The 27,977-nt window shown below is 46.1% G+C and overlaps 1 protein-coding gene across 2 annotated transcripts; it reads right to left on the bottom strand.

Moving 5' to 3' along the window:
- Positions 1 to 15: 15 nt before the first annotated feature.
- DMAP1 (DNA methyltransferase 1 associated protein 1) lies at positions 16 to 27,600 on the bottom strand. Of its 2 annotated transcripts, none has more exons than XM_064719966.1 (10): positions 27,551 to 27,600; positions 27,023 to 27,178; positions 24,400 to 24,491; positions 23,831 to 24,026; positions 19,351 to 19,509; positions 18,081 to 18,248; positions 16,936 to 17,121; positions 14,012 to 14,083; positions 3,115 to 3,187; positions 16 to 1,291 (listed from the first exon to the last, which is right to left on the bottom strand). In XM_064719966.1, exons 2-10 carry the CDS (start codon positions 27,122 to 27,124, stop codon positions 945 to 947), a joined length of 1,395 nt encoding a protein of 464 aa, XP_064576036.1. In that variant the 5' UTR covers positions 27,125 to 27,178; positions 27,551 to 27,600; the 3' UTR covers positions 16 to 944. The 2 variants fall into 2 exon arrangements, with proteins under 2 accessions (XP_064576036.1, XP_064576037.1); XM_064719967.1 differs by lacking the exon at positions 27,551 to 27,600 and adding an exon at positions 27,351 to 27,366.
- Positions 27,601 to 27,977: the final 377 nt, after the last annotated feature.

Below are 27,977 nucleotides of genomic sequence, written 5' to 3'. Positions count from 1 at the left end.
TCAAAAGACTCCTTTACAAACATGAACCTGTCTCAGTGGAACTCTTCCTTACGACTCAACATTGTCACAATCAAATAGGACATTACTCAAGTCCAGGTTAACGTGTCGCCTCTGCCGTTGACAGATAAGGTGTTCTCAATATCCTGCAATACATTATACATTTCAGAAAGTAAAGGTCTGTGCCGCTACCAGGGGCAGTGCGTCGAAGGCGTCGGGGATGCCACGGTGTGGAGATGGGCAGCTTTCATCAGGCAGTTCAGCTCAGCTGTGCCAGGGGACTGCACAGAGGGGAAAGCAGCCTCAGCTGATCCCCAGGCTTACCCTTGGCCCTGAGGCAGTGGTGAGGGGCTGGGCAACCTGCCCTCCTGGAGGCAGGGAGGAGAGGCCGGTGATTCACATCCTGCAGAGGTACATGCACAGGACACTGCCACAGGGCTTACACTGGAAGAAGCCCTAGGCCAAGCTTTTCTTTCTTGGCACTGGAAGTAGGGCATAAAAACCCTCCTTTGCTCTTCAAACACCTCTGTCCTTCCCAAGCCTCCTGCTCCAGGCAGGGCTACTGCTTGACTCCAGGGTCTCGGGCAGGTCATGTCTCATCACCTGAAGACTGCTTTCCCCACCTGCTTCCCTCTGCTGAGCAACCCTTACGAGGCTGTCTAGAGGGAAAATGCCTCAGGTTTGCAGCTGTACCGTTGCTGCCTTAGAACAAGCTCTCATCACCCAAAGCCTCACCGCTTTGGTCCACAGTGGCACCCACACCAAGCCATCTGCCTGCATGCAGGATGTAGAAAGCCCTGCTGACCCCACCTGTAGCACCAAGAACACTGTCCAGCACAGGAGACAAGCCCAGAGAGCAGCACCGGGCCTTGGGGGGGAACAGGCGTGTTCTGCTCCCTCGGACGCGCATGCCTGGAAGGAGAGCAGGGCAGCATCCCCAGCGCTTGTCAGGGCATCTGCGTCGGAGACCTGAGTGCGCCCTGCTCTGCCCCCCCGACCTTCCTCCTCACCGAGTTGGGGGTCAGTGGTGCTCCTACTACATCAATGATCTGGTCCTTGGTATCGCCCTTGCCCTCCTCGATGCCGAGCCCTGTCTGGCCATCTGGATGGGCGCCTTCCACGCTGAGGGGGCCGATGCTCCCAGCCTTGGCCAGGGCCTCGTAGCGGTGCCGTAGCATCTGCAGCTCGTACTCGCAGTTGGCAAAGGCTTGTTTCAGCTCGTACAGCAGCACCAGGTCGCTCCGCAGCTCGTTGAACATCTGTACAATCTCCTCTGTGGGCATAGGGTTAAGATCTAGGGAGAAAAACACTGCCTGTTAAACACCCAGACCTACAGCCCTGCAATGACAAATCCCTATAAAGGTCTCGGCTGCTGTTTCATTCCCACAGAGATATGCCAGGAGCCTCGCTCCAATAACACGGATCAGTAGCAATTGGTATCCCTAAGGGCTGCACTCCTATTTTTCAGGCTGTCCTTTGGTTCTGACCAAGGACTAAGGGTGAAGCTGCAAAGTCCAGCAAGGGAAGGATGATGGAAGACAAGATGATTGAATCTTGCCACCCACCAAGTCACATGAAGAGAGCTCTGTCTTGCAGAGAGTCTGGATCCACACTGCTGCAAAGGGCAGAAGAGCTCCTATTGCTCCCTACACCTTCACCAACAACAGGTGGACAGGCTCAGTTCTGTAGCCTCTCTTACTGCTCCTCCCAGGGCAGGTCCAAGGCAGAGAACTGCTCTGCTGCTGTGTTACAGACCTGTTTGTAGCAGCAGCTATCAGACCACCTCCCCACACCTTGCATTCTGCTGCACCCCACCATGCACACACACAGAGCCAGGAAGAGCTGCAAGTTCTGCAGAAGGAAAGGATGAAGCTCTGCATTTGCCCTGATACACAGCAGTGGCCCCTGTCTGCAGGGCTGCCCACCTGACCCCCTTCCTGCTGGCACTGTGTTCACCCCCACAAAGCCCAGGTGTGGTTCTGCACCCTAAGGTACTGGAGGGCCGAAGCCCCAAGAGATCCTCAAGATATGTGAGTTCTGTGAGGCAGGAGTGGGGAGTCAGGAACCCCTCCTTACCCACATGGAAAGTGAGCTCCAAGAAGCACTCGCATGCTTCCCTCAGGCTTCCCCAGCAAGCACAAACAGCAACTCCCTTAGTTCTACAGCAGAAAGAGGAAACCATCCTGGCTGAGCCACTTTCACCAGCCACAGGAGGCCTTCAGAATGGCACAGTCTCTGAGACAACATAGCAAGCCATAAACCAGTTGGCCCAAAAAACTAACAAGACTTAACAGAAGTCAGTGCTGAAAACAGGCTCAGTAATCTCCTGTAAATCATTAATAAGGCTTCTATTTTTCTATTTTTCTCTTTTCCTACCTTTAAATGTCTCTCTAGCCACAGTGGGGGAGGGAAAGGATCATCAGGTGTCTAATCAAGAGACACTGCATGCTGGGACCTGTAATACCTGCAAACTGTCCCCACTGCATGGAGAGCAGCCGCTGGCCACAGGCTGCACTTCTCCCCCTCTAGCCACGAGCAGGTATTGTACATGTTAAGTGAACCCTTCTTTCAGCTGCTTAGACACTCGAGTTCAAGAGTGAGGGATGTGTGTTTACTCGCCTTTCAGCAGAGATGCTCCAGATTTTCACACAGCATGCAACCTATAAAGGGGGGATGAACAGTCCCAGATGCATTTTGGACTTGCCACCGTGAGCAGTAAATTAAGAGGAAATGAAGCTTAAAAGCAAGACAGGGCAGCCCTGAACAATGCGCGTGCCGTGGTCACTAACACACTTAGAAGTACCTCTCCTGGCAAGGCTGAGATTTGCCTTCCTAATACTGTGCTGCCTCTCTTGATGGTTAAAAAGGCCCAAACAAGAGAGAAACAAAGGCTCTTTTAAAAGATTTTTCTACTGGGAGGAAAAAAAAAAAACCCTGTGCATCTTGTTCTGGCTTTTACCCTCTCTTTTTTTTTTAAACACATAAAATATTTTAAAAACCATTCACATACTGTTATTCAAGAAACTGGCTGTATTACTAGGGGAAAAAATAGCCCATCTCGAGAACAAAGGCTAGCTCTGTGTGTCTCTTTCTCTCTCGCGTGCCCCCTTTACTCACCTACTCCGAGTTCCATCAGCATCTGCTCCAGGGCTTTAATCTTCTTCTGTCCCACCGAGCTTGGCAGTTTCATCTGGAACACAAAGGTAACAGAGCCACACAGCTCAGAGATAGCCCTCACTCACAGCCGTCTAGTTCAAAAGGCAAGAGAGCTTTTCTTTTTATAGTGCAGGGGGAACAAAAAAAAGAAAGGGAGAGAAAGGAAAATCAAGTGGTAAGAGAGGGAGACAGGGGCTGAAAGTTTTCAGACTAGGTCTGAGGGCAGGTATTGAAAAGCCCGGTCGTGAGGGCTTTTATTTTCTCTCTCGTGTGTGTGCAAGACACGCTGTTTTACAGTTTCCATGTGTCACTGAATTAACAACAAAAGTTCTTCTTGGCTTCAAACCCTCTCCCGCAGTGCCCAGCCCATCAAAGGGCTCATTTACACAGCGGCTAATGTGCAATGCTGCCCTACTTTATTCGCTTTAGCCGGCCTGATTAGACTCATGCGCTAACAGACTCACTTCTCCTTTTACCTGCTGAGCCCCAGACCTGTGGGATTCATTTACAGAGCAGGCTTTGTAACAAAGGGGAGAGACAGAGAGAGCACAGTTACTTGACTGGCGGAAGTGTGCACACACATTTACATCGGAGCTAAGGGGCTAGGTGAGAGAGGAAGCATCAGATGTGAGCTATGAAAGGGAATTGGAGCTGGCCAGGAGAGGAAGAATGCACACACTTAGCAGGGTCCTTCCTCTGCATTCATTTGGGCTCTAGCAGGAGTGCTAGCTGCTCAGACCAAGCATTTATTAGATTACCAGCAGCACAAATGCAGCTGGCACAATATGGCAGGGAGAACAGGTTTCCAAGCCCCGCAGACATATTCAAGAAAAAATGAAAGCACTTGGCTAGGCTAGAAGACACACCAGGAAAGAAATAGTTCTCAATACTGCATTGTCAAACACCCTTCTGCACAGGCACAGGCTGCCCTTCCACATCCAGCCCTGCAAAGGTGACCTCACACCTCAACCTGGGGATCCCAATCACCAACCCAAGTTGCCCAGCAGGCCAGGGAGCAGCCAGGAGGCAGGAGCATCCTGCAGCCATCCTGCACACACCACTTACTGACCAGGGGCCCAAACCTCAGCCACGAGAACCCCAGCCACGAGTCTGCAATGTGGCTGGGAATGACCTGAAGGAAGGAACATTATGCACCCCACCTTAAAAGTGGCCTCTGAGTAGAGCTCACTGGGAGGGCCTGTGGTCACCTTACTTGCCATAAGCCACAGGGTGAAGTTGCCCAAAGCAGGCAGCCCAACATCAGTCTCCCAACTAGACCCATTGCTTCCAGTGTTTGCTGCCCCAACACAAAAATGCCAAGAGGCTCCATCTGGAACTTCCTAATTCCTCTGAATGCAGGAGCACTGCATGCACACACACATCCCCAAACGGTGAGAGCTCTAACTTAGCTATGGCTGTGTCCCATCAGCTGCTCCACAACACCAGTACAGGACCCACGCAGGACCAGAAGGATCCTCCCTTCTCCACAACATCACTTCAGCCAAGAAACCAGAGTATGGATGCCATAGAGCACCCCAGGGGAATGGGCCTTTCACAGTATATGCTGAGAAGCACCAGGTCCTTTTGGACAGATATTAGCACTCCAGCAAAGGACCAATAGGATTATTAGGAGAGGATTTCTAAGAAACCAGCCTGTCCCTGCCTTTTTTTTTTTTTACCCCAAAGGTCTTTGGCTTAGTGCTGTGGTTTCTGCACAGCAGTCAATTTCATACTTCTTTCCTACTTGTAAAGAAACCAATTCTTTGCAGTTCAGTACAAAATGATTGTTTTAGCAGAAGAAAGGCTGTCAAAGTTATCACGTATTTGGATTTCAGTCAAGTCTTCAGCCCAGAGTCTCAACTTGAGCAGAACCTCACTAAAAGAGGTCTTCTGAGGGGCTCTCCTGCACAGATTACCTGCACAGGCTCTGCTGTTAAGGCAGCCCAGAGCACTGGGACAGGAGATGCTCTGTTTATTCCATGGGTGCCACTGCAGCTAGCAGCAGGAGGCCAAGGAAGGAAAGGTCACTTTGCAAAGCTCAGCAGAAGACTGAGTAGTCAGTCTAGAACATCTGGAAGATATACCTGAAAGCAAGAGGATTCAGCCCAAAGAATTGTTCTGTGCCATGAGGAATCACACAGAATGTTTAAATGGGTGACATACTCAGCTCTGCCTCAGCTTGGGGATGTATGAGCTGACCTAATCAGAAGGTGCTACCCTTAATTTGGGGGACACAACAAGTCCATCATCTCCTCACTGACATGCCTGTGAACACACAATACTTGTGTGACTATCACAGCCCTGAGAGTGTCCTCACTCCTGCCCCAACACCAGACATTGAAGCCTTTTTAGCCAAAGACAGGACTCCCTTCTGTTAATTTCCTTTCTGGCAAAAGCACGCGGGGCACCAAGCCAGCTTCAGGAACAAAGGACAAGAAAAGTTCATCCTTGGCTAGGCTAGGTAGACAGACAGGAGCTCTTGGTTTGTTGGTCAGAAGAAGAACACACGCTTTCCTCCTGGGAGGCCTCCACTAGCTCAAGCAACTATTAGCAACGCAAACAACCTGGCAAAGCCTTCAGCTGTGATGTTGTGCACATCTGGATCATGTCCCACAGGAGTCTGGTCTTCACTGACACTCTTGAAGATTAGGAGATGGAGCAGGGAGAGGCAGGACAAATTAATTTAACTTCAAAGAAAGGAACACTTAAGATGCTGAGGAAGAGTAGGACTGTGAGTTTAGTTTAAAACCACATCAATTAAGCTTCCTGTTAATTCAGGCAGGAGGATCTGGCCTGCAAACAGGAAGGCTTCATTGGTTTCTCAAAGCAAGAGTATATTTTAATTTTACCATCATTAAGAAAATGTTATGATTTATGTGGCTGCTGTCGGACTAATATCTTTAGAATTTAGCTGGCTAAGCCAATTCATCTCTAAGACTGATGAAGGCTGATTGCTCTCTATGCAAAATGTATTAAAACTAAATGAGCAGTCTATTACTCAAACGCTGCTGATAATCTGTTAGCCAAGGTCCGTTAGCTGGGCTGCCTTGTTGCAAGGGAGAAGTCTTCATGCTCTGTACAGCTCTGGTAAGACCAAGCTTACTTCAGAAAGCCCTTCTTTGTTTTGGTCTTTCAAGCAGATATGCAGGGAAGCAGCACAGTGCTGGAAGTGGTGCTCACTTGCCCCTCATTCCCAAAGAATAAAGCGATCTGCAGCGGCCACAAGTGCCAGCCAGCAGCCCAGAGAAGAGCCCTCTGGCTCATGATGTCTGCACTGGGAGATGTGGTTTCTGTGGGCCATATCTCTGCATTAATGAAAGCACCCCTTCAGGCAACCTCACTGCTGACACCACAGCTCCTGGGATGCTCTTGGTGTTGTCATGGATGGAAGCCTCCACAGGGGCTGAGGAAAATTATGTTCCTCTGAGAACTCCAGTGAGCAACCACAGCTTCTGAGGTGAATGGCATTTGCCCTTTTCTTTCCTTCCTCATAGCAGACTATTATTGTTATTTATTATCTTTAAAGTCCCCATATAATAATAATACCTGGGAAACAGATTGCTCCCGTCAGAAAACTGATTAGCTGGGATTTTTGAGGTTACTATATTTTGGATGTTCTTCTCCTTTGACAGCCTCTCCCTACAGCCCTCTTTGCAACACTAGCCTGTGCTTATAATTACACCAACATCACTTTTGATTTAAGGACTGTAATCCTTTGTCCTTGCTATAAACAACCTGCATTAAACACATGAACTGCGTGTACCAAGAGAAAAATAAAGAGCTACAGAAAATTGCGAGTCAACACCACAAAGCCACAGTACCAGAGCCTGCCTGTGCAGAGGGAAGCCGGGGATACACAGCCTCTGCTGGAATGCACTTGGTCTGGGAGACATGGAATACAGGGCACTGACCTGTACTGGGTCATGCAGTTCAAGAAGATCAGACCAGAGCAGCCCCCACACCTTCACAGCAAGGGCTGGACTGGGGTGGACTCTCTGCAGCTCAATTTCTCTACAGGATCTCACCATGGATTACCCTTGAGGTTTTGCATGATACAGGGTTCTTATTTAATGTTCGAGGCATTTTGCCAACAAAACCTTGCTAATTCACACTAATGACTAGGAGACCTACTGCAAATTAATTGCTAATTGGCAAAATTCATTAAATTAACAAACAGGATAAGAAATAACTGAAGATATAGCCTCCCCAAACAGACTTGGTTCATTTATTTCTGTGTGCCATTGAGTTTTCGTGATTTATGCTAATACTTTTAAGCATAGTTGTAAATGTATTTGAATCTATTTTAGTAGAGTAATGAAGTCTAAATAATAGCAGAGCTTGCAACACAGTCCTGTTATGTCTCACAGCATCACCACCTGGCAGGTAGAGGCTGTCATGGGGATCTGCAGTAGGAATGGAAATGGTCTGCAGGATCTACAGACTCAGTCAGGGCCTTGTGAGTGATTGTATTTGTGTGGTCATCTTAAATGTCCTGCTCTCAATCCATCACTTTCCACATAAATGCTCCTTTTCTGATGCTCCCAATTTCCCACTCCTCCCCAAAAAAATCTTCTGTGCTGAAACCTTTTGTTTGGTCTATCACCAAAATACAAGGTTTTTAAAAATAATCAGTGGTTATTTAAATATTTCACATGAACCCTCCCTGATGCTGCACTTCATTTTAATTCAATTTTAAGGTAAGTTTTTTCTTAAAATCAGCCTTCCCCAATCCTAAACAATATAACTGTTCTAAAACATTAACCCTAAAACCTCCACACATCTGACCTGTGCCTGTACAGCCTGCACCCGTGGTTTTATGCACCAGCACCAGTATTGTTCAGCATTATAATACAGCTCACTGGCATTGAAAACCACCTTCCTTATGGATTTCAGCAGCAAGAAAACTTTCTCATTAGGCACTTTCTTCATGGATATCTTTAGAGTACTGAATGGTTTAGTGGATTTCCAGGAAGGAGTGCTAAAGTTTTACATGAATAATGTTTTTTGCATTTTCTGCCTGAAGGTCAAACATTCCTGAGTTGCACGGCTCTACTCTGCAGGAGCAGAGAGCCTCCACTCCTGTACAGGTTTAAGACCCAAGGAAAGAAAGAACCATATTAAGTACTTTAGTCTTAGAGCTCTGGAATTTGAAAAACCTCAGCTGAAAAATTCAGTTTTAGATTTCAACTTGCACATTTCTGAAATTCTGAAGTGCTTCACTGCATGGAACTGAAGGGCTGCAGAAGAAAGAACTGCACAGGACATTTTTACTGGGGGTATTTTATGCTAAAAGTACATTACCAGAATGACACTACAGTAGTTTGTTTTAAGCAGATCTGCAGATTCCCAGAGAGTCCTACCCCTGCTCTCACTGGAGGCATGAAGACCAAGCTGAGACCTGCAGAAAATGGAAATGGCTGCAGCCTCTGACAGAAAGAAACCAAGAGCACAGCAGTGTGTGCTGTGATTGCAGGGAGGACCCTCAGACTGGCCACAGGAGGGGGAATTCCAAGGACACTCCACCATAGTACAAGAACATTATGTAAACTTCCAGATCAGACACAGCAAAGTGCAGCAACACATGCATCTAGTCTTGAATTGATGCTTTTCTCTTAAATAATTTAACTGAATCTCCACTTACACAAATACCAACAACAGAGTGACTAATTACAGTCCAATCATTATATTGGTTACACTAATGAAAGAAAAAAGTGATATATATGGAGCTCTGCATGTGTTACACACAATAAAACTGGCTGATGAATGACACCCCAGACTGTGTCACTAGAGGCACACAAAGGTACTAAAAGCTTCTCAAATCCAGGACTGACAAAGGTCCCTGAGGCCTCATACTGCATGGACACTGTTTGGTACTGGATGATTCAACAGAAGCAGCAATGTGGAGTGTCCTTTCCAGAAGTGCAATTTATTTTAAAGATCCCATTCCTGCACCCAGAGTGATCCCACTGCTGTAGCCAGAGTGCTCTCCTCATACCCAAGAACCTACTAGGACTTCGGTCCAGATGCTCTCCCACATCAATGATCTCCACAAAAAAAGGTGATGGATGGATTTTCTTTCAGCTATTTAACATTAAGTGCCTTTTGGTTTAGCTAAACACAAGAATGGAGGAAAAGGCGTGTTGGATTCACCTTCTCTAGTTCATTCAAGATTTTGTATCCTTTGCAGTTCTCTCTAAAAATAAATACACCAATATTTTCATCTTATTTCATTCTCTACAGACAGGAGTTTGATTAGGAAATGCACCAGCACTCTCTTGGCCCTAATTAAAGGGCATATAGTACAACAAATAGATGGCAATGCCACAACATGAATTCGATCCAGCCTGCATCATTTCTTCATAAGTTTTATTCACAGAAATGAGAGAACTACTTCCCTTCTACACCTGTCAGACTCCCTGTGGAAATTACTCCCAGCCACTCTCTTGAAGAGTGCAAAACACACAACTTCACTAATGAAAAATTGCTAGCAGAAGCAACAAGCACATCTCAGCTAACTAATCCATGGGATGTTCAGACCTGGAAACATAAACTTTCCCCACCTAATAAGGGTGTGCTGATCTCCATGAGATTGATGTCAGAACGCCTTGGAGTGCAATCAATACAAAGCAAATAAATAATTAATTGCTTCAAGTAATTAAATTTATCAAATCCAAATAAGAATAACTGGTATTTTATGGAACTGCTTTCAAAAGCTGAACCTCTGAAGGGACGGTATTGATCACAGGAGGACAGACAGATGTGTCACATGCTCACTGCCAATGAAGTCTGGGTTTGCATTAATAACAGGGAAGGAACAGAAGCCAGAAGCCTCCAGTGCAGGGTAAACAGCTAGCATGCTTGGCCATGTAATTATTGGTCAGACCAAATATAGAGAATAAACATGTCTAAACACATACATACAACCCATCTTCCTCCAGAAATATCATTCACCTTGGACTTGCAGGAAGCACTTAGTTCTCACTCCAAGAAAAAAAAATGGAAGAACTCACACACATGCTTCCCCACACAACCACAGTAAATTCTTATTCATTAATCAGTGCTAAAAAAGTGCTCAGAAGGCTACTAAACATTTAAAAGCTGGTGAGTGTGAATATTTGAATCAATGGGTACTAAAGCTCTACTTGTAATTTTCCTTCCTTTACTTCTTTCTTAATTTGTTCAACTGGCAAATGTCTACAAGATCCCAGTTAAGCAGATGGAGTCAGGCTGCTGGCTGGAAGCCTTTTCTGAGGGGAGGAGGCCAGCTTTGAATGACTAAGCTGAAGCATCCCTCAATCCTTCCTGCAGACTGAGAATTCTACAAACATCTTCTCTTCTCATCACAAGGTTTTGTTTTGTTTCCAGATGAGACACCACTTAAATCAATTCTCTTCCAAACCCATGAGAACTGAGCAAGGACACAGACATACACCTCAACATGCAGGAGTGGGTACAAACATCCACCCTTTCCCATGCATCATCTTCTTTCTTAAACCACTGCAGCAACAATTCAACAGCACTACCAAAATTGTAAGTTAAAATCCACTGACAGAGCTGAGACAGAACTTAAAACACACTGCAGAGATGTTAAATATGCCAAAGTCAAGTGCTCTGAACACAACAAAGACAAAGGTTAAATTTAAAGACAGTTGAACACACATGGTACAGAAACACTGTGGTGAAATCAGAACAAACTCAGTTCTGCCCTACTGAAGCAGCATCATGCCCAGATCACAAACATGAGGTCACTGTTTGTTTGTCTGGATCCTGGAAAAGATCCAAGCTCAACAGCTCCCATCTTCCTTTCCTTCAGGCAGACCCACAGCAAAGCATTCCCTTCTCATAGCTCCCTGCTTTCCCTTTAGTCTTTTCTTCACCTTTGCCTGTTCAAATTCCCTACACATCTCTCTTTTCCTCTGGCTCTTTGGCTGTCTGACCTCCCAGCTGAGCAGAGCTGGTATAACAGGAAGCTTTCCAGAAGCAATGCTTAGGATTAATAACACACTTCTGATGTTATTTTAATAAGACTGTTTTACTAACATCAAATGCAAAGATCTAAAATTCTTTTCAAGAAACTCTTAGAAGGCTCCCCCTCTCCAAACACCTGCTAGTGCCTCCTGTTCTCAGTGGCACCAAGGCAATACACTGCCTTGAATTAAGAGGAAGCTTTTCATAATGCCCAGCTTGCCACTGCCTTAGAGAAAGTTGCAGTCTGTGCTGTCAGGAGGCAGAGGGAAATCCCAAGCAGAGCAAGGGCATGGGGGCTGTGGCCTCCTTTGCCTGTGGCCACAGTCCCATGGAGAACAATGGGACACTGAGGCCAGTCTGACAGCAGCCAGCTTGTCCAAGTCCCTGCAGAAGATTACTCTTCAGTGTCTGCTGAAGGAGAAACTTTCAGTTATGAAGAATAATGGCTCTAAGTGACCATTAATCCTCACAGGGGGAGAAAAAAAACAGTCCTCAAATTCAGCCTGTCCATAAGATTGTGTAAGCTGTAATGATGGGGAATTTGAAGAGCCATGGCTATTGTCACAAAAACTACTGGGAACAAATTAAGTTGAATACGGATTCCTAACTTTTTCTTCAAGGACTCATTTCTATAAATTAATTTTAACTCAGATTTCAGACTAATTGTAAATCCTCAGGAAAAAAAAAAAATCTCTAATCAAAGAGTAAGTGCTATTATCCTGGGGATGATATGGTACATTTTTCACACATGACAGAGGTTGAGCCCTGATCTCACTGCAAAATCCAACTTCACCTAACCACGAAAGGCATAAAGCACAGTAGCAAAGTATGAAACAAAGGAGGAAAACAGAAGCCTTTAGGTGAGGAACTCTTTAGGTCTTCAGGCAAAAGAACTTACTGCAGGACAGAACAAGCTTTTAGAAATCATTTTTCAATGTGCTAAGGGCAAAACATCTTATGCTGGATGTTGCCAGAGTATGAATTTCCAGCACTTCATTCCAATTCCTCGCTTAGTCCTAGTCAGCCTCCACCCTGATCAATTCCACATCACTGGATATCAGAGGGTTTACCATATAAATCCCATAAGTAAAATAATTTGGATTAGCATGAACTGTCAACTCCATAACACTTGGCACTTCAGCACCTCTTGCCAGTTCAAAAGGCCTCTACTGACCTCATATAATTAATTCTCCCCATCATGCATCTCTGAAGCAAGTGAGTGTCATAGCTTCCATTTTAAAAATAGGGAAGGCTTGGATAAGGAAGCCAGGTGACTGGCTAAAAGCCACAAATGAATTCATTTTTCTGGCTTAGAGGTAAGTTTCACACTTCCAAACAGCAAGGTGTTTTTTTACCTAGATCAGTGATGAACCATCTTTTTAACTCATAAACCACTGGCAGTTCTAAGAACAGCATTTATCTCCTTAAAAATTTCAAAAAGAACATAGAAAGTTGCTCTAGGTCACTCCAGGAGCTTGGACACAGCAGGCTAAAAGCTGCTGAATCAGACTGCCATGCCTCAGCTTAACACTGCATCTTGTGAGCATGAGGGAACAGATAAAAGCAAGTAGCACCCATTTTCATGAAGGCTGGGATTTGAATTGCCAGTTTGGCACACAAAAAAGCTGCTGGCTTTGCCAGATGGTTCCATCACTGCTACATTATTGCTCAGCTTCTCTTCCAGAGGGGGTAAAAAAAATAGAAAAGATCAACCATTACTTATTAGTTTTCAAAATCCAAATCAATCTCCATAAATTACTCTATTTATCTTAGTGCTGGAGAACACATCTGCCACGTCTCAATAAATCTCAACACCTGCACTGCAATCTTGCTTATCTCTGGACTGTGACTTCCTCAAGGCTGCAGCCCCTCACTCAAACACTTATCCTGCAGATGGTGGCACTGGTTCACTGAAGGGGCCCCCCAGCAGTGGCCCTGCTGAGGCATCCCACCTCTAACACACACATGCACCAGTACATCAAAGCAGCATTATCCCAAACACATTTCTATTAACAGCCAGCAAAATCTGCAATCAGTCTGATATCAAAAGAGCATTCCATAAAAACAGTCATTTAAATTTATTGTGCCAAGTGAGGATGCCAGGCAAGGAATGTACTCATCCAACTTTGCTATAAAGCAATTTAAAATACGGTTTTTTTCCCTGGGAAAAAAGCAACAAGTACTTGTATAGGCACACAGGATTTTGATTTCAAAACTTCTCTGAAAACATTCAGTTGACCAAGCAGGTTTAAGTTACTTGATATCCCAAAACCTGTGGCAAGAGGCAGGTGTCAAGTCTTGCTGATATATGAAAGCAATACAAACACAGCAAGAAAGTTCTTTACTCAGGAGTCAGGAGTATCTCTGCAACAGACTGAACATGGGGGTTTTTAAAAAATATATCTTCTAAGATAATATAAATAGAATAGCTAAAAATTCTACATGTTTATGTGTTTCAGGCTTTTTTCAAGACACAACCTGAACATGCAGTCCTTAATCATCTTAACTAGATGATTTTTAAGGTCCTTTCCAGTTCAAACCACTCCAAAAGAACCTCTCAGCTAGCAACACACACGCTCCAAGAGGCCCATTAGTTCTGGCTGTGAGCTCTGTTTGGACTAGAGAGCTCCATTTGGTTGTGTCACAGGTGTCTAAAAGCAGAGCAGGCACACTAGTGACAAACACCAGCAAGTTCAGGTGCCTCTGCAAGGCAATGAGTTGGCTTCCACAGAGCCAGCATTCCAGGTTTCTGAGTCTCCACATTTATAGAATTCCTTTCTTATTTTAGAGGCAAGAACTCGACTTTCTTTAGCTATAAAAGGATGAGGAGAGAGGCAGGCAAAGTGAAAGACATTAACAGAGGTCCCATGGGAACAGGACAAGAGCCTACCCTCTGGCTCCGCAGCGTGACACCTGCAGATTTGAAGTCAGGAAACTTGATGCCAGCAGTCTCAGGAACAGCCTGAAAGAGATTGAAACAGGATGTGTTGATGGAGGAAACACAAGAAACACAACATTTCATACAGAGACGATCTGAAGGGGAAACACCATTTCCTATGACAGAGAACCACCTGCCACGGCCACATGTCAGAGCTGAGGCAAGAGGAAAATCCCAGACAACAGGATTCAGTGGGAAAATCCCAAGCAATTCATTGACAAAACTACTCAAGGCATCTTTGGAAAGCTCAAACATTTTTGGTCAGTTGGTTTAAATGCACTGCTCTGCACAGGGACTTACATCCACCCACACAGAAACCCTGACCCCACATGGTATTTATACACATTTGCACAGTATCATCCTCATCCAAATTTGACCCATTTCACTGATCAAAACAGCCCAGGACTTCCCTAAATCTTGCCTTTTGACTGTAAATTCTCAAAGGAATGAACTGAGAAACCTCTGATCTGTACAGACCTGAGGCCACTAATGAGGATGCAAGGACTGCCCCCTCCCAGGGAGGCCTGCTGTTCATGTGTTTTGCCATTTGTCCACTCATTAGACAGTTTTCTTTCTTTCTTCATATTTTAAGTACAGCATTAAAATGCAGCAAACTTCCATGTTTCTGCTGCTAAAAGTAGAGCATATAGTTGCATTTCAACGAAATGGAAAAAAATAAATACAATCCCTTAAAAATCTATGCTGATGAGGAAAGCAAAAGGTAAGCAAACTTTTAAAATACCAAACCAGGCTATCTGTGCAGTGAATGGTTTGGGTTCCCCTGAGTGGATCAGCAATACTTATGATTCAAGCTAAGAATAGCCACAACCTCTGCAAAACACATGCACAATTGTGTTTTTCCAAAAGCAAGTCACCTCAAATCTCCCCATTTCTTTGGAAACACCATTTGCCTTGCTGTACCCAGATTTCTCTGCAGAGAGGCTCTGCAGCTTGCTCTTTCTTTGTTCCAGACAGAGCTGAGACAGCCAGGGCTGCCCCAAGATCATAAGAGATGCTGAAGGACAGTGACTCAATTTCTCAAGTTCCCTGCCAATAACTCTCACGTCCCTAGCAGCTATCTCTAGGTCTTGGTCTTGAGGTGGCACCCTGCAAACCACTCTGCATGGCCAGGCATTAAGATTATTTCAGTTATCTGTTGTCTGTCCAATAAAGAGAGGACCTGGGAAAAGACTCCTAAACACGGCCATGAAGGAAAAAGTATTCTCTAACTACCAACAGGACTAATGAACTTGTAGAGATCACTTTGATCTTTGGTAGGATACAGCCTCCCTGCTTGCCTTATTAGAGACAAACAAGGCTGCAATCAAAAACCAATCCTGTCTGCTTCCTTTGCACAAAGGCTGGCTTCCAAACTCCCTGAACTCTGCCCCTCAGCCTGTTGCTGAACACCCTGACACAAGCAGTGTGGGGAAATCAGCATCACTGCCTCAGCCAAGCCAACTCTGACTTGCATTCAGCAATAAGCAATTAAATGGGTTCTTTTGCCTCATGTGCCTGTACAGCCTGTACATGCTGTAAACGCTTCAACCTCAATTGACTCTTTGCTAAATGATTTTCCTTTGTTGAAATGATGCTGATGCAGCTCCCGATTCAAATTCTTAGTTAAAATGCCATTTTTTTCTTAACATTTCCTGGCTATAGTTGGTAATTGACTCCTAATGGACTCTGTCATGGATGAAATGATGCTACTGCAACAACAGAAACTGCTTCTCTGCCCACCCTGGAGTGCCTATGCACTACATGCCTGCAGACAGGTCCTAGACAACGTTTAGGGGTGGACTCCCTTGCCTTGGCATCCTCAGCATCTTTCCAGACCCATTCTCTATCTCCCTTTTGTTCATTTCCACCAGTGACAAACTGCTTTCTTTACAGGGAGATATGCCAACCATGGCTGAGCTTTCCGAGAACAACCCTTTGGGGAATTCAATGCAGAAGGTGCCCGGTGGTATTATACCCATCACACAGCAGGGAAACACACAGGATATGACACACCAAAAGACTGTTTTGAGGAAGTGGTGGCCATTAGGCACACTTCAGGCAATACCTGTCTAGAATTCACTGCTTCTCCCTGCTCTCTGTACAGAACCTTTTGGAGAAAAATTACTCAAGTACTCTCTGTTCACAAGGTGAAGGGACAAGAATTCTGAGGGACTCACTGGAAACATCTGAGATTATTTTAACAGCCCTTTCCTACTGAAGGTGCTGAATTTAGATCAGTCCATGCTATCTACCTCTTTCCAGTAAGGGAAGCTGAGGTAGCACCAAATGTGAAGTGAAAGCTGTGTTCTGGGCTCCTCAGACTGCAGCTCAGCCCATGGAGAAATAGCCAATAGCTCCCAGAATACAAGAGTCCCACAGCAGGGCTGCTCTGATCACACCTGAGGATCAGGAGAGAGGCATGTACTGAGCTTGGGGAGATGCTGCTGAGATCCAGGAGCTGGGGACAAAAGGAAAACTTGAACTAGAAAAATAAGGCAGGTGAAAGACAATGGGTTTGTGGGCCAACCCTACACAGCAGTAACAGAATACACTTGGAAGAAGGAGGGAAACATGCTTCTCCTTGCCATGATGCATTAACAGCTGGCATCATTTCATCCCTTTTCTCAGGCAGGGAAAGATAAACAGGACTTAAACCAGCATTTTTCAAATGGGAGAGAGACTGAGAGCACACCAGGGTATTCAGACAATGGCTGCCTTACACCAATCTGCCTTCCAAAGATGTAACCAAAAAACATCTGCCAGAAGGCAGCCAGCACCCAGAAAGGGCCTGATCCCCACAGGACTGCTGCAGAAAACATTACCCAGCCAGAGCATAAACAGGGTAAAGGGGAAAAAAAAGAAAGATAAATGTTTACAGGCTTCTCTGTCTCCTTCTTCTGTGGCAGCTTCTTCTTGGGAGCCTTGCGCTCAGCACGCCTCTGCTCAGTGGTGGTGTCAGCAGCTGTGATGAGCTTCTGCAGGTCTTGGGTTCTCTTTTCTCTCTCTTTCTTCCTGGTTTCAATTTTACGGAGCTCCTGGATGAGGTATTCTTCTTCTGCCACCTGCAGACCAGAGCGCGTCAGGGCAGTCAGAGAGCAGAGGAGGCCTGGCAAGGCAAGGGGGCCATCTACCGACAGCAGCTCTGCCCTGGGCCAGCCCGGGAATGATTTCATGCTCCTGCCTAACTTCTTGGATTTGTAGAGCATGTTATACTCCATAACCTTACCCTGCACCCACGGCAATGCCACTCTACAATCTGGCAGGTACTGCATCACAATCTTTATGATGCACCCTTCAACAATCCATAAATTACTAATCCCATCTTCCAGAGATCAAAAGCACAGAAGGGTTAAAAAGCCCAAATATGCTATAGTTGCAAATACAGTGTTGTGAAAAGAAAAAAACTTCCCTCCCCAGTCATAGCATATAGAACCTAGAGCAGCTATGCCTAGTTCTGACACCTGTCAGTGGGGTGAAAAAGCAGAGTAAGTCACACATGAACTTGTCCTTGGAGGGAACTAACTGAAAACTGAAACTGATGCTCTCCCCCGGCCTATGGAGAACACACCTTCTTAATCTCTGAACTGTAGGATCTTCACATAGCTTCAACATAGAGAAGAACTAAGCATGTAGATTTAGTCTTTGATGCTTTCTGGAAAGATTTTTACTCTCAGATAAATAATTCTCTCTCCATGAGACTCTGGTACTCATAACAATATTGAGAATTTGCTTCTATCAGAGGACTAATACAGTCAGAGTCACTGAGAAGGTCCTGGCAATTACCAGAGACCATTACTCTGCTCATGTAGACCTTTTTCCTGGATAGTCAGGTTTCTCAATTATTGTCCTTTTAAACTCCTTAAAGGGACATTAACCCAACAACAAAAGCTGTACTTAGGTGTTGCTTTTTTCTTGTCCAGCCCTTCTTTACCTTTCCCACCCTCTGGCCTGCATCATACACCTCCTGATTCAACTTATCAATCAATCTTCTGGAGAAGTGATGCTCTCTTCCCCAAGTTACCTGCTCTGGTGTCCTATTGTAAAGCCTTTCCAGCTGTTCCTTCCTTCGTCTCTCATGGCCAGCATCAAAGACTGGGATTTTTAGGTCTGTGCCAGGAGCTGCACGAATGTTTGCCAGCTTGGCACAAATGTGGTAATACCGTTCCTTCAGATCCTCCACTGACCTTTTCTGTGGAAGACATCACAGGATGACAACATTATGGAAGAATTGAGCAAAACCTTGTGCAGTAGCCACCTAAGGACCACAAGGATGTCACATACAGTACAAGAGACAGTGCCTGGCAGGAAGGCCTAGGGGGACCCTTGCAGTGCCAGGGGAATGACAGGGAAGGAGGAGCTTCTCAGTGAGCTGCATGAATTAACTGCCAGGGTTCACAGCTACTGCTCTAAAAATACCCACCAAAAGATCCAACAGTGCTGAGGGTTCAGAGACAATACAGCAGTGGAGCATTCCAAGCAGTGAAGATAAAAGGATGCAAGGAGAGTTGAGAGGAGAAAGCCTGCAAGTAGGAAACTGCAACAAATGTGCAGGTCTCCGAGTTGCTCTAGACAATGGTCATTCAAGTCACAGCCAAAGTATCAGCAGCATCAATTCACTGCCCATTTCATGAAGTCTGAGCTGTGTTCCATTAACCCAAGCCCAAAACATGTTTGGGCTGCTTAGCTGGGCATACTCTCGTTATTTTACTTTGCTCTTCATGTGAGCATTTCAGAGGATAACAAGGAGGTGTTCTGTAGATGTCACATCATTCCCTATGTCACCAGGAAGCATGGAACTAGTATAGCAGATCAGCAATCATGACACCAGGGTTGCAATTTCAGACCACTGACAGTCCCTGTTTCACAGCAGAGATGATAGAAACCTGCACCATGTCAGACCACAAGTCAGCAGCAGCACCAGGGAGAAGTCCCAGCCCCCAGGGTTTTGGGAGATCCTTCTCCAAGGGCCTAGACTGAAATACAGAACACCTAGCCTGCTCAAATAAACTCTCCAGCTGCCTTATCTTCAAGGGACAACGAGCTGTTCTCCTGGCAGGTGCAAACCTTCTAACTTTCTAATAAAACACAACATGGAACGAGAACAAGTCACAGTGGATTCAATTACAAACAAAGCAAACAGCAATGCCTTGTGCTGGAAATTCAATATTCCTTGCTGCCAATAATTCATTCTTTTCCCCTAATTAAGTTGATATAGAGGGTAATTTGGTCTTTCAAGTGCAGAAAACCCTGCACATGCCATGGCAGCAGGTTGCTTGGCCCCCAGGACTCACCTTGAACTGCTGGTGATCGTAGCGGTCGTGAATGACCACGAAGCGCAGATCGAAGCGCCGAGCCAGGTCGAAGAGATGGTCTGTCTCAGCCTTGGTCCACGCGTCGTCGTGGAGATACATCTGGTACTCCTGCTCTGAGTACACAGGAACCTGCACTGTCTGTGGAGAGAGAGAAAACCATGGTAGCTCTCCTGCAGCACTGCCCTCCTCACTGCCAAGACACCTGAGCCAAGAGCATGAGCACAGCACTGACAGGAGGGGGCTGCCAGCACCCTGAGCAATGAGTCCGGATAGGAAACACGATGAGCAGACAGAGGACCTGAATTGGAGCAATGTGTGATCCCAAGGCCATCATGTAACATTCAGGGAAGCTTACCAGGAACTACTGCCTAGGAGGCTGAAACCTATTTCAGATGGTTTACACAGGCAACCCACATCCTGACTATGGGTTTCAAAATTTCAGGCTAACATGACAGTGAAACCAAGATTCAGCCTCCCTGCATTCCTCCCATACAGCAAAACCAATACCTTGGCACAAAGTGCTCTGACAGTTGACTCTTAGGCTGGGACATGCTCACTTGTACAGGAAGAACAGGAAAGGCAAGGGGCAGTAATCCCCAGCCTTTAGCACACCTTCTGCTTTGATACTCAGACTACTTCTTTCATGTTTGGTGCAGACAGTATCATGAAGATCTGAAAGACTGTGTACTGTACAACTGAAGGCCATAAACTTGGCAGATAATTTTGTCCCTCCCTTTCCCATAGATTTTTTTTTTTTTTTCATAGATCCCCCAGCAGAATGACAGAGCCAAATGACAGTCCAACTCTCACAGTGCCCTAAAGGACCAAGCCCACACTCCTGTCCCCAGCCTGGGACTGCTCTGCAAGGCCTCTATCCAGAACACAAGTGTCACATGAGTACTAAAGAAACAGTAAAAATACTTACTACATTAGGGGAAATCCTAGCATGTGGTAAAGCAAAAGTGTAAATAACCCTGTGCTTTCCTCCCTTATTGCCTCTCACTCCCTGCTGCAGCAAAACTTTGCTCAGCCTGAGGAGGTCCTGCCTCCAGAAGAAAACAGTGTGCATGCAAGCAGGTGTGCTTCAACACCTCTGTGGTTTTGTGTCCTGTCATGAGGAAAATCATCCTCATGAACTCCCTGGAGCTCAGAGGAGCATTTCTGACCCTCCAAGTTACAGCTTCTTTAGGTCTACTGCCCTTCCTCTAGCACTTAGACACAGAAACTCAAAGGTGAAGCAGATCTCTTGGGGATGCACTGAACCTCAACCTTCAAGTACCACCTCCACCAGGAGCAAAGCATCTTCCCAGACACTATAAGGATGTCCCATGCACATCATGAAACAAAATAATTTCTAGAGGAGCACACACACACATGAGAAGAGCCAGCAGGGCCCTCTGCAGTGGATCATGGCAGATGCCTCAGCAGACAAGAGAATGTGACAAGAGCAAAGACACTTCCAAAGTATCTTCCTCAGCCCCATTCACGGCTGCTCAGGTGAGAACCTCTGAAAGAAATCAGAAGGTGGGAACAGATGGAAAGCTTGAGCCAACCACGGGCTGACAATACATTCAAATGCAACATAACCATGAAAAGGCAAATATGATCCCCAGAGAGGGATTTCCAGCAGAAACTGGCAGTGTTTCAACTGCACAACAAGAATACTGGCAGGAATACCAACTCCAACACTACTGATGCCTGGTCAGGAGAGATGCACTGAAATGGAAACAAGCACAGAGAGGAGCATGAGTAATGGGGTGGTGAGCCTGCCTTCCTAGAGCAGACTGGAAGAGAACACAGCCTAGCAAAGCAAGTCTGAAGGAGAATCTGACTGCAGGCTTCAAGTATGCTAGATGAAATGAAAGGAATACTCATGGGAAGAAAAGAACAACTGAAATAAGAACAAAGAAATTGACTTGCAAAGAAATGCCAATTTAACACGGAAAATTTAACCTGGAAATGAAATGGAGCAAAGACAGCCTAGAAGAGCTTCCCAAGGAAGCACAGGGGCAGGAAAAGCCAAGTGCTATTCAAAAGGAACTTGATCAGTTTATGAAAGGGACTGGATTGTGGGAGGACCTGAAAGAGCCAAGAGGAGGATTCAATAGCCCAGAAAACCTCTCTCAGTCCAACGTTTCCCACTATAAATTCACAAAATTATCAGTATTAAATTAGCTGAAACTGCTCAGGATCCTGGAGCCACAAGACAGCTCTATGAAAACATCAGCACAATGCTTAATAGAGGTAAAAATTCAAACTGAACAGTAAAAATTATGAGAGAAATAGAGAAAACAGCCCACATAAATCCACCATGCTCCCCTAAGTGGAACACTCACTCCTAGTCCACACATTTCAAAAGAAAGGATATTTGAGAACAAGAGAGTGCACAAGAGGGCATGTCACATTACAGAGAACACAGTACACAGCAAGGACAATTTACTACATCATGTAACACAAGATCTCCGAGGGACTAAACCTCAAGGCAGCAGTTTGAAATGAACAGAGGAAAGCACCTTTGCACACCACACAAGATTAACTTGAAGAACTCATTAGCATGGGTTACTCACGAAGCAGCTTTCTGCCCTAAATGTACCTAGCAGGAATTATTAAACACAAATTTCAAATTAAGAAATCCTTAAGCTAAAGGCCACCAGAAAATAGGAAAATATGTATTTGCCCCATTCTCATACTCTTTCACTAAGCCTTTACTGATGGTAATAAAAAAAACCAGTATTGGCTGAGAGAGGGCTTTGCTCTGACACCAGCAAAGCTGCTTTTATACTCCTATTTCACAGCCTGAAACAAGGCTCAGTGTACATGGTGAAACCCAAGTTCACATTTTGGATCTCACAGCAAAGAGGAGGGAATTGTACTGGAGACTGGAAGCACAGAGAAAAGGGAAAGCAACTGAGCAGTGACCCAGAAGCTTGGTTAAAGAGCTTGAGCGACCAACAGGATAGACTACACAGGAAAACAGGCTCATGGCAAGGGGACAGAAAGATTCAGGCAGAGGTATCAAGTATGTGAGAAGAAACCCACAAGAGTCTAGAAAAGTAGGTAAATTTCCTCTGATAAAGCAAATATCTGCAAAACTCTTCATCAGTGCCTTCAACTTTCTCAACTACAGCACCACAAGGGTAACAACTTGCTCCTGATACTAGGTAATTGTGTATTTGCGTATTTGCAGATGGCAGAGGTCTGTATCACTAATCTAAAGGTTACAGCCTTGCTGAAGGCTCTTCTGCCTGTCAGCTCACAGTACCTGATAAAGTTAAGGAAACGAGAATCATGTAATTAAAACACCCAAATGTGATGTGTGGCCCCCTCTGATAAACTCAGTTGAACTCAGCCAAAACCAGTTCCAGCAGTAGAGTCTTAGAGACAATTAGCCTCACAAAGTTTCACTCAGACAGCTAGGTAGGTGCCTCGACTAAGTGAGTCATACTTCAGACTTCCACCCCAGACATCAGAGAAGAGATACCACAGGAGGCTCTTAGCAATGTCCCAGCTACAGGAAAAGCATCAGTCAGAGCTGGAGCCTTCTAACATATAAGGTCAACCAACCACTTAACTCTGCAGGAAGCCAAGCTTTGTTAGAGCTGATGCTCTGTGGGTTACAAACTTAAAATATTGTATTTGGTTACACACAAGCAGAGCTTTTGTGGTATCGTGTTAGCACACGGTTTTCTCACTCTTTCATATTTGCATCATGAAGGGAGTGAAATTACATTATGGAAGCACCCTAACTCTGCTCCTTCCTAACTTTGGAGGTCCTGACTTTGAAGTATAAATCTTGATGTAGTTTTCTTTGTGCATACACATAAAAGGCGCAGTCACTCAAAGCAGATACATCTGGGACAAAAGACAGCAGGAGATTACAACAACACATTGTGACAATTTAATGTAAGATGCAAAGAACAGGGGACTGCACCACACTGATACCAGGGGAGCAATTTCAGAGGGAACACAAAGTAATTCAGCATCTCTGCTGGAATCTGGCCAAGAGGTTCCAAGCCACCTTTTTGGCCATGAAGCTCAAGCCATTTTTTTCATATTGAGCAAAATAGCAAGATTTCTGACTTTTATGTCTCACTCAGAATAGAATACCTTTTACTATCCTGAGCCTGTAATCAGGGGGAGGGTGTTGGTCAGGAACAGAGGTAGGTATCACGAGTTCTCCTCACCAAATCACCAAATCCATGACTGCACACCTGAAACACTGGGGTCTCCACCAAGCTCTGACCACATACAAAGCCTGCTTTGCCTGAATGATTTGGAGACATCAGTCCATGGTCACAAGTTTGCAGGTCATGCTGCAATTCAAAATGCAATTACCAAATATAACTCAGCCTTCACGTGTTGAAAGAACCAACTTCCCATCTGGACAGCCAAGGAACTGACTGAAGGGTATTTTCCAGCTGCTGTTCATATGCTTTTGTTTGAAAGTGCTCCCACTTACTTTATTAAATCTGGCAAAAGGGTAATCCTTCCCCTCCTCTGCTGCCCTCCTCCAGTGGTAGAACATGGCTCCATCTTTCCTCGCTGGGTTGGTGAAAGGCATCCACTTCCAAGGCCGGACTTTCTTGGAGCCCAGTTTTGCTTTGACTGTTCGATAACCCTGAGTTGTGTCGCTTGGCAGCAGCGGAGGTGCATCCCTGTGGGGGGGAAAAGTGCTGGTGATGAGAAGCAAGAAGCAAACTCAAAGAGATTTCAAGCTCAGAACTCTTTTTGCAGATAGAAAAGCAGGTGCTATTCCCAGATGAGATTAAGAAAGAATTAGATACTAAGGCTAAGAGCGCTGGTTTGTTTGCCTGTATCTAATTAATTTCCTGTATCAAGCAAACCCCTCAAATTTAGAACAGGGAAAACAAACACTGCCCATGACTAAGAGAAGGGCACAAGCATGGGCTGAGCACAAAGGGGAATCAATCTGGGAAACAAGACTGCCCCTGATTTCAAGAGGATGCTGCCCTGCCACCAAAAGCCCAGGCCACCCCACAACCTGCACAGATGACCATGTGCTCTTACTTTTTGTCAGAATAGAGAAGTGCATAAACTTCTCGGTGCATTCCTTCTGGCCTCTTAAACGTCAATGTCTCTGAGGATTTCTTGGATTTTTTCTGAAACAAAAAAATTGTACTTTAGATTCAGAAGTAGAAATAGAAATTCCTGAGGGAACATTAAAACTGTATAACCCGGTGCCCTGTGATGGCTTTTACTTTTATCTGGTTTTAGACACCTTGAATTTCTCCAGGAAAGTGCCTATTCCTGCTGGAAAACACTGACAGACAAAATGTACCCACTTTCAGTGATAGGGCTGACCAGTGCCCACATTTGCTCTTGCTGATAACACACTTAAATTCCAAGCTGAACATCTAGCTATAGATTGCAGGGGCTGGTGCACTAAGTCTTTCCTTACTAGGCAAGCACTGTCCTCCCTCAGAGGTATTAATGCATTTAATTACGTGGTTCTCTACCTTTTCAAGTAAGAAATGTCTTCCCAGTTTTTTATAGTTCTTGTCACTTTGTTCTGCAGCAGCTTCAGTTTTTCCATCTGTGATTACACTCTTGCAGTAGCCCCTTGGCAAAACCCCCAGTGTCACCTACCAGAATTCTCTGGTCCCCAAAATTCTGCTCTCCCATTTACACAGCAAACAAATTTTTTACAGTTTCCTCATAAGAGAAATTCAGTGTACACAGCTCAACCTGGCCCCTAAACCCTGACAGAACTGATGGTCTCTAAGACACAGCCCAGCTCACACCCATATACAAGTTTATCAGCAATCAACTGTATCAGGTGACCAGCTTTGGATTCAGGTAGGTACAGTAACAGCCACAGTAAAAGTTACATTTCATTTAAGAGGGAAAAGTTTACTGAGCATTTGGTCTAACTGTACCATCTTTATAACTACTACCCCAAACACTACTATTACATACTTGCTTACTATATCACTACCAAATTTTAAATCAGAATATTTTTCAGTAGTAAAACTAACATTGCATCATAAATTGTGCTAAATCCATACAGCCACCTTTATCGAGCAAATTCAAGATTCCACTGAAAAAATAAGTCCCTGTCATCTTGAACTACAGCTGCTTTCCATAAAATTTCATGACAGACATGCATTATATCAGCACCTTTTCATCCCTAACCAAGCACCTCTCTCTAGTGTGTCCATCACTTTGCCCAGCAGCAATGTAAGGCCAACCAAGGCAGCTACCCACAGGTCACCACACACCCTGTATGAACACAGGCTTCTGGAACTCCCCCAAAGTTCCCAGATTTATTAAAAGTTAATATCAGAAGGCCAGAGATCAGCTCAGCCAGCCCTTTTAGGAGTTGAGAACAAATTACTTGGTCATGCTGATTTAAATGTTTTTATGCCTAGTAATTTTTATTTTAACATTCTCAGTCACTAATGGACTGGAAAGTACTTCATGGTGCTCCTGTGATTTCAAGACATCAATCTGTTTCTTTTCTAATTGAGAACAGATCTATTTCCTGACTGAGAGCTGCACTACTATGAGCAACTTTGCACTCTCCATGTGATAACAGCTTACACCTTTGGTTTGGCTTCACTTCTGTACTTTGCAGAAATTCAGAATGTTTCATTCAATCCCTCCGGCATGCCTCCCAGAACTTTTCACTGCACCATCCCTTCCTCTTTCTTCCCATTAAAGTAAACTTGAGAAAACCATCCCTGCTCCAAAGAGACAGCCAGCACCCAGTACTCCATTGGCTCTCTACTGCCTAACACAGACGCATTAAAATCAAAGAACTCACAACTCCAAAAGAACTCACAACTCCAAACACTCAGTGGCAACACTCAGGCTGAATCCAGCAAACAGGCTGCTCACCAGACACTGTCCACCAACACAGCCCACGACCAGCAATTCCAACATTTCAGCCTTTAAATGACTGATACTCATTGGTTTTCCATCACACCAATTATACTGTGTGCCCTAGCAGGGCACTGAAATCACAGTGCCTCTCCTTCAGTTTTGTTTTGATTTTTTCCCAAATGCACAGGCTTTACTTCAAATCAGACCATCTCTGTAGCAGAAAGCTCATCTCAAAGCACCTCCACATCTCATAACTACTCCTAAATTGACCTTCCCAACACCTTGCAAAACATGGGGCGCCCATGACTCTGCCCAAATTTAAAACACAGAACACAAGTCACTGTAGCACATTACCACACAGAATGCAGCACATCATATCAGACATCCTTAACAGAGCTCACTAACGTGCCACATTCTCCCAGGCAATGCATCCCAGTTGTCCCAAACTCCAGCCACACACCTTCCCCACACAGTTTGGAAGACTTCTGTCATTCAGTCGAGTCAGACAATATTTTCTGTCTTGTAAAACAAGACTGTGTTGTATTATTTCCATTTGCTTTTGGGCTAGATACTGCACAAAATGAGAGTTTTAAAGACAGCTGAGAATGTCCTGGGGCCTGGCCCAGCTCAGCAGGACGCAGCTTACATAGCTCCAGCTTAAATCCCACACCAGATGCCATGGCACAGGTAACTAAGAAGGTACACGCTTAATTCCATCATTTCTTCCAATATTCACCCCAAACACCACATGCAAGGTCAGAGAGTGCCCAGGAATCACGCAGCAGCCCCTCGGGGCACTGCAGTTCACCTTATCCGAGTTGATGATGTCCTTTTTGTTGATGGTGCCCGTGTTCTCTGACTCCACGCCTCCCAGCTCCAGGATGTCCCGTACATCTGCCCCCGTCGCCATGGCTCCGCCTGCCCTCTGGCCTTCTCTGCGCCGTCCTGTCCGTCCCCTCCAGCTCTGGGAGGGCGGGAAACCGGGGGTCGGGGGTTAACTCCCGCGGGGGTGTCCCGGACCCATACAAACACGCGTGGCTGCGTGTGTATACACATACCCGCACGTATATCCGCGCACACACACGCGTATCCGTGCACACGCACACTCACACACTTATATCTACATAGACACACACCCCCCTCGGCCGCCTCCCATCCCCCCGCCAGGCCCAACAACGGGGCCTTGCACCCGGCGGGTCCCGGGGGTTCCGCACGCCGCGCCCGCGGCCCGCAGCGCCGCGGGGGGATCCCGGGAGGCCCGTGGGAGGCCGTGCGAGACGCGGCGCTCCCCGCGCGGCCGCGGCCGCCCCGCTCCGAGCGGGACCCGCGCACCCACCGGCGCCGGCTCCGCGGCCACCGGGACGTGCGGCGCATACGGCGGCCCGGGCAGCGCCGCTTCCGCTCCCGCCAAGAGGCGCCCGGAAGTGCCCGGAGCGCTTTGGGGAACGCACCACGCGAGGTGAGGGAGAGGGATGGCGGGTTCGAGTCCCGCTCCTGGCACGTCGTGGCCGCCTAACCCGAGGCCGCCGGCGCCGCTGTCCCTGCGGGCCCGCGGCAGCGCCCGGCCCCAGCCGGGTCCCGGCACCCCTCGTCCCGCTCAGGGCGCACAGCCCGCCGCAGGCGCAGCTCGCTCCCGTGCCAGGAGGTGGCAGCACCGCCGCGCCCGACCGGCGCCTCTCAGCCCGGCCCGCGCGGCGGGGAGGGGGCGCCGCGAACGCGCTCGTCGTGCCCTCCGTGCCCCGCACTGCCGCGACCCCCTTCCC

Source organism: Zonotrichia leucophrys, chromosome 8 (genome assembly GCF_028769735.1).
Source record: "Zonotrichia leucophrys gambelii isolate GWCS_2022_RI chromosome 8, RI_Zleu_2.0, whole genome shotgun sequence".
Taxonomy (NCBI): Eukaryota; Metazoa; Chordata; class Aves; order Passeriformes; family Passerellidae; genus Zonotrichia; species Zonotrichia leucophrys.
Note: the sequence above shows the minus strand (reverse complement) of the source record. Positions and strands in the feature narration are given on the sequence as shown.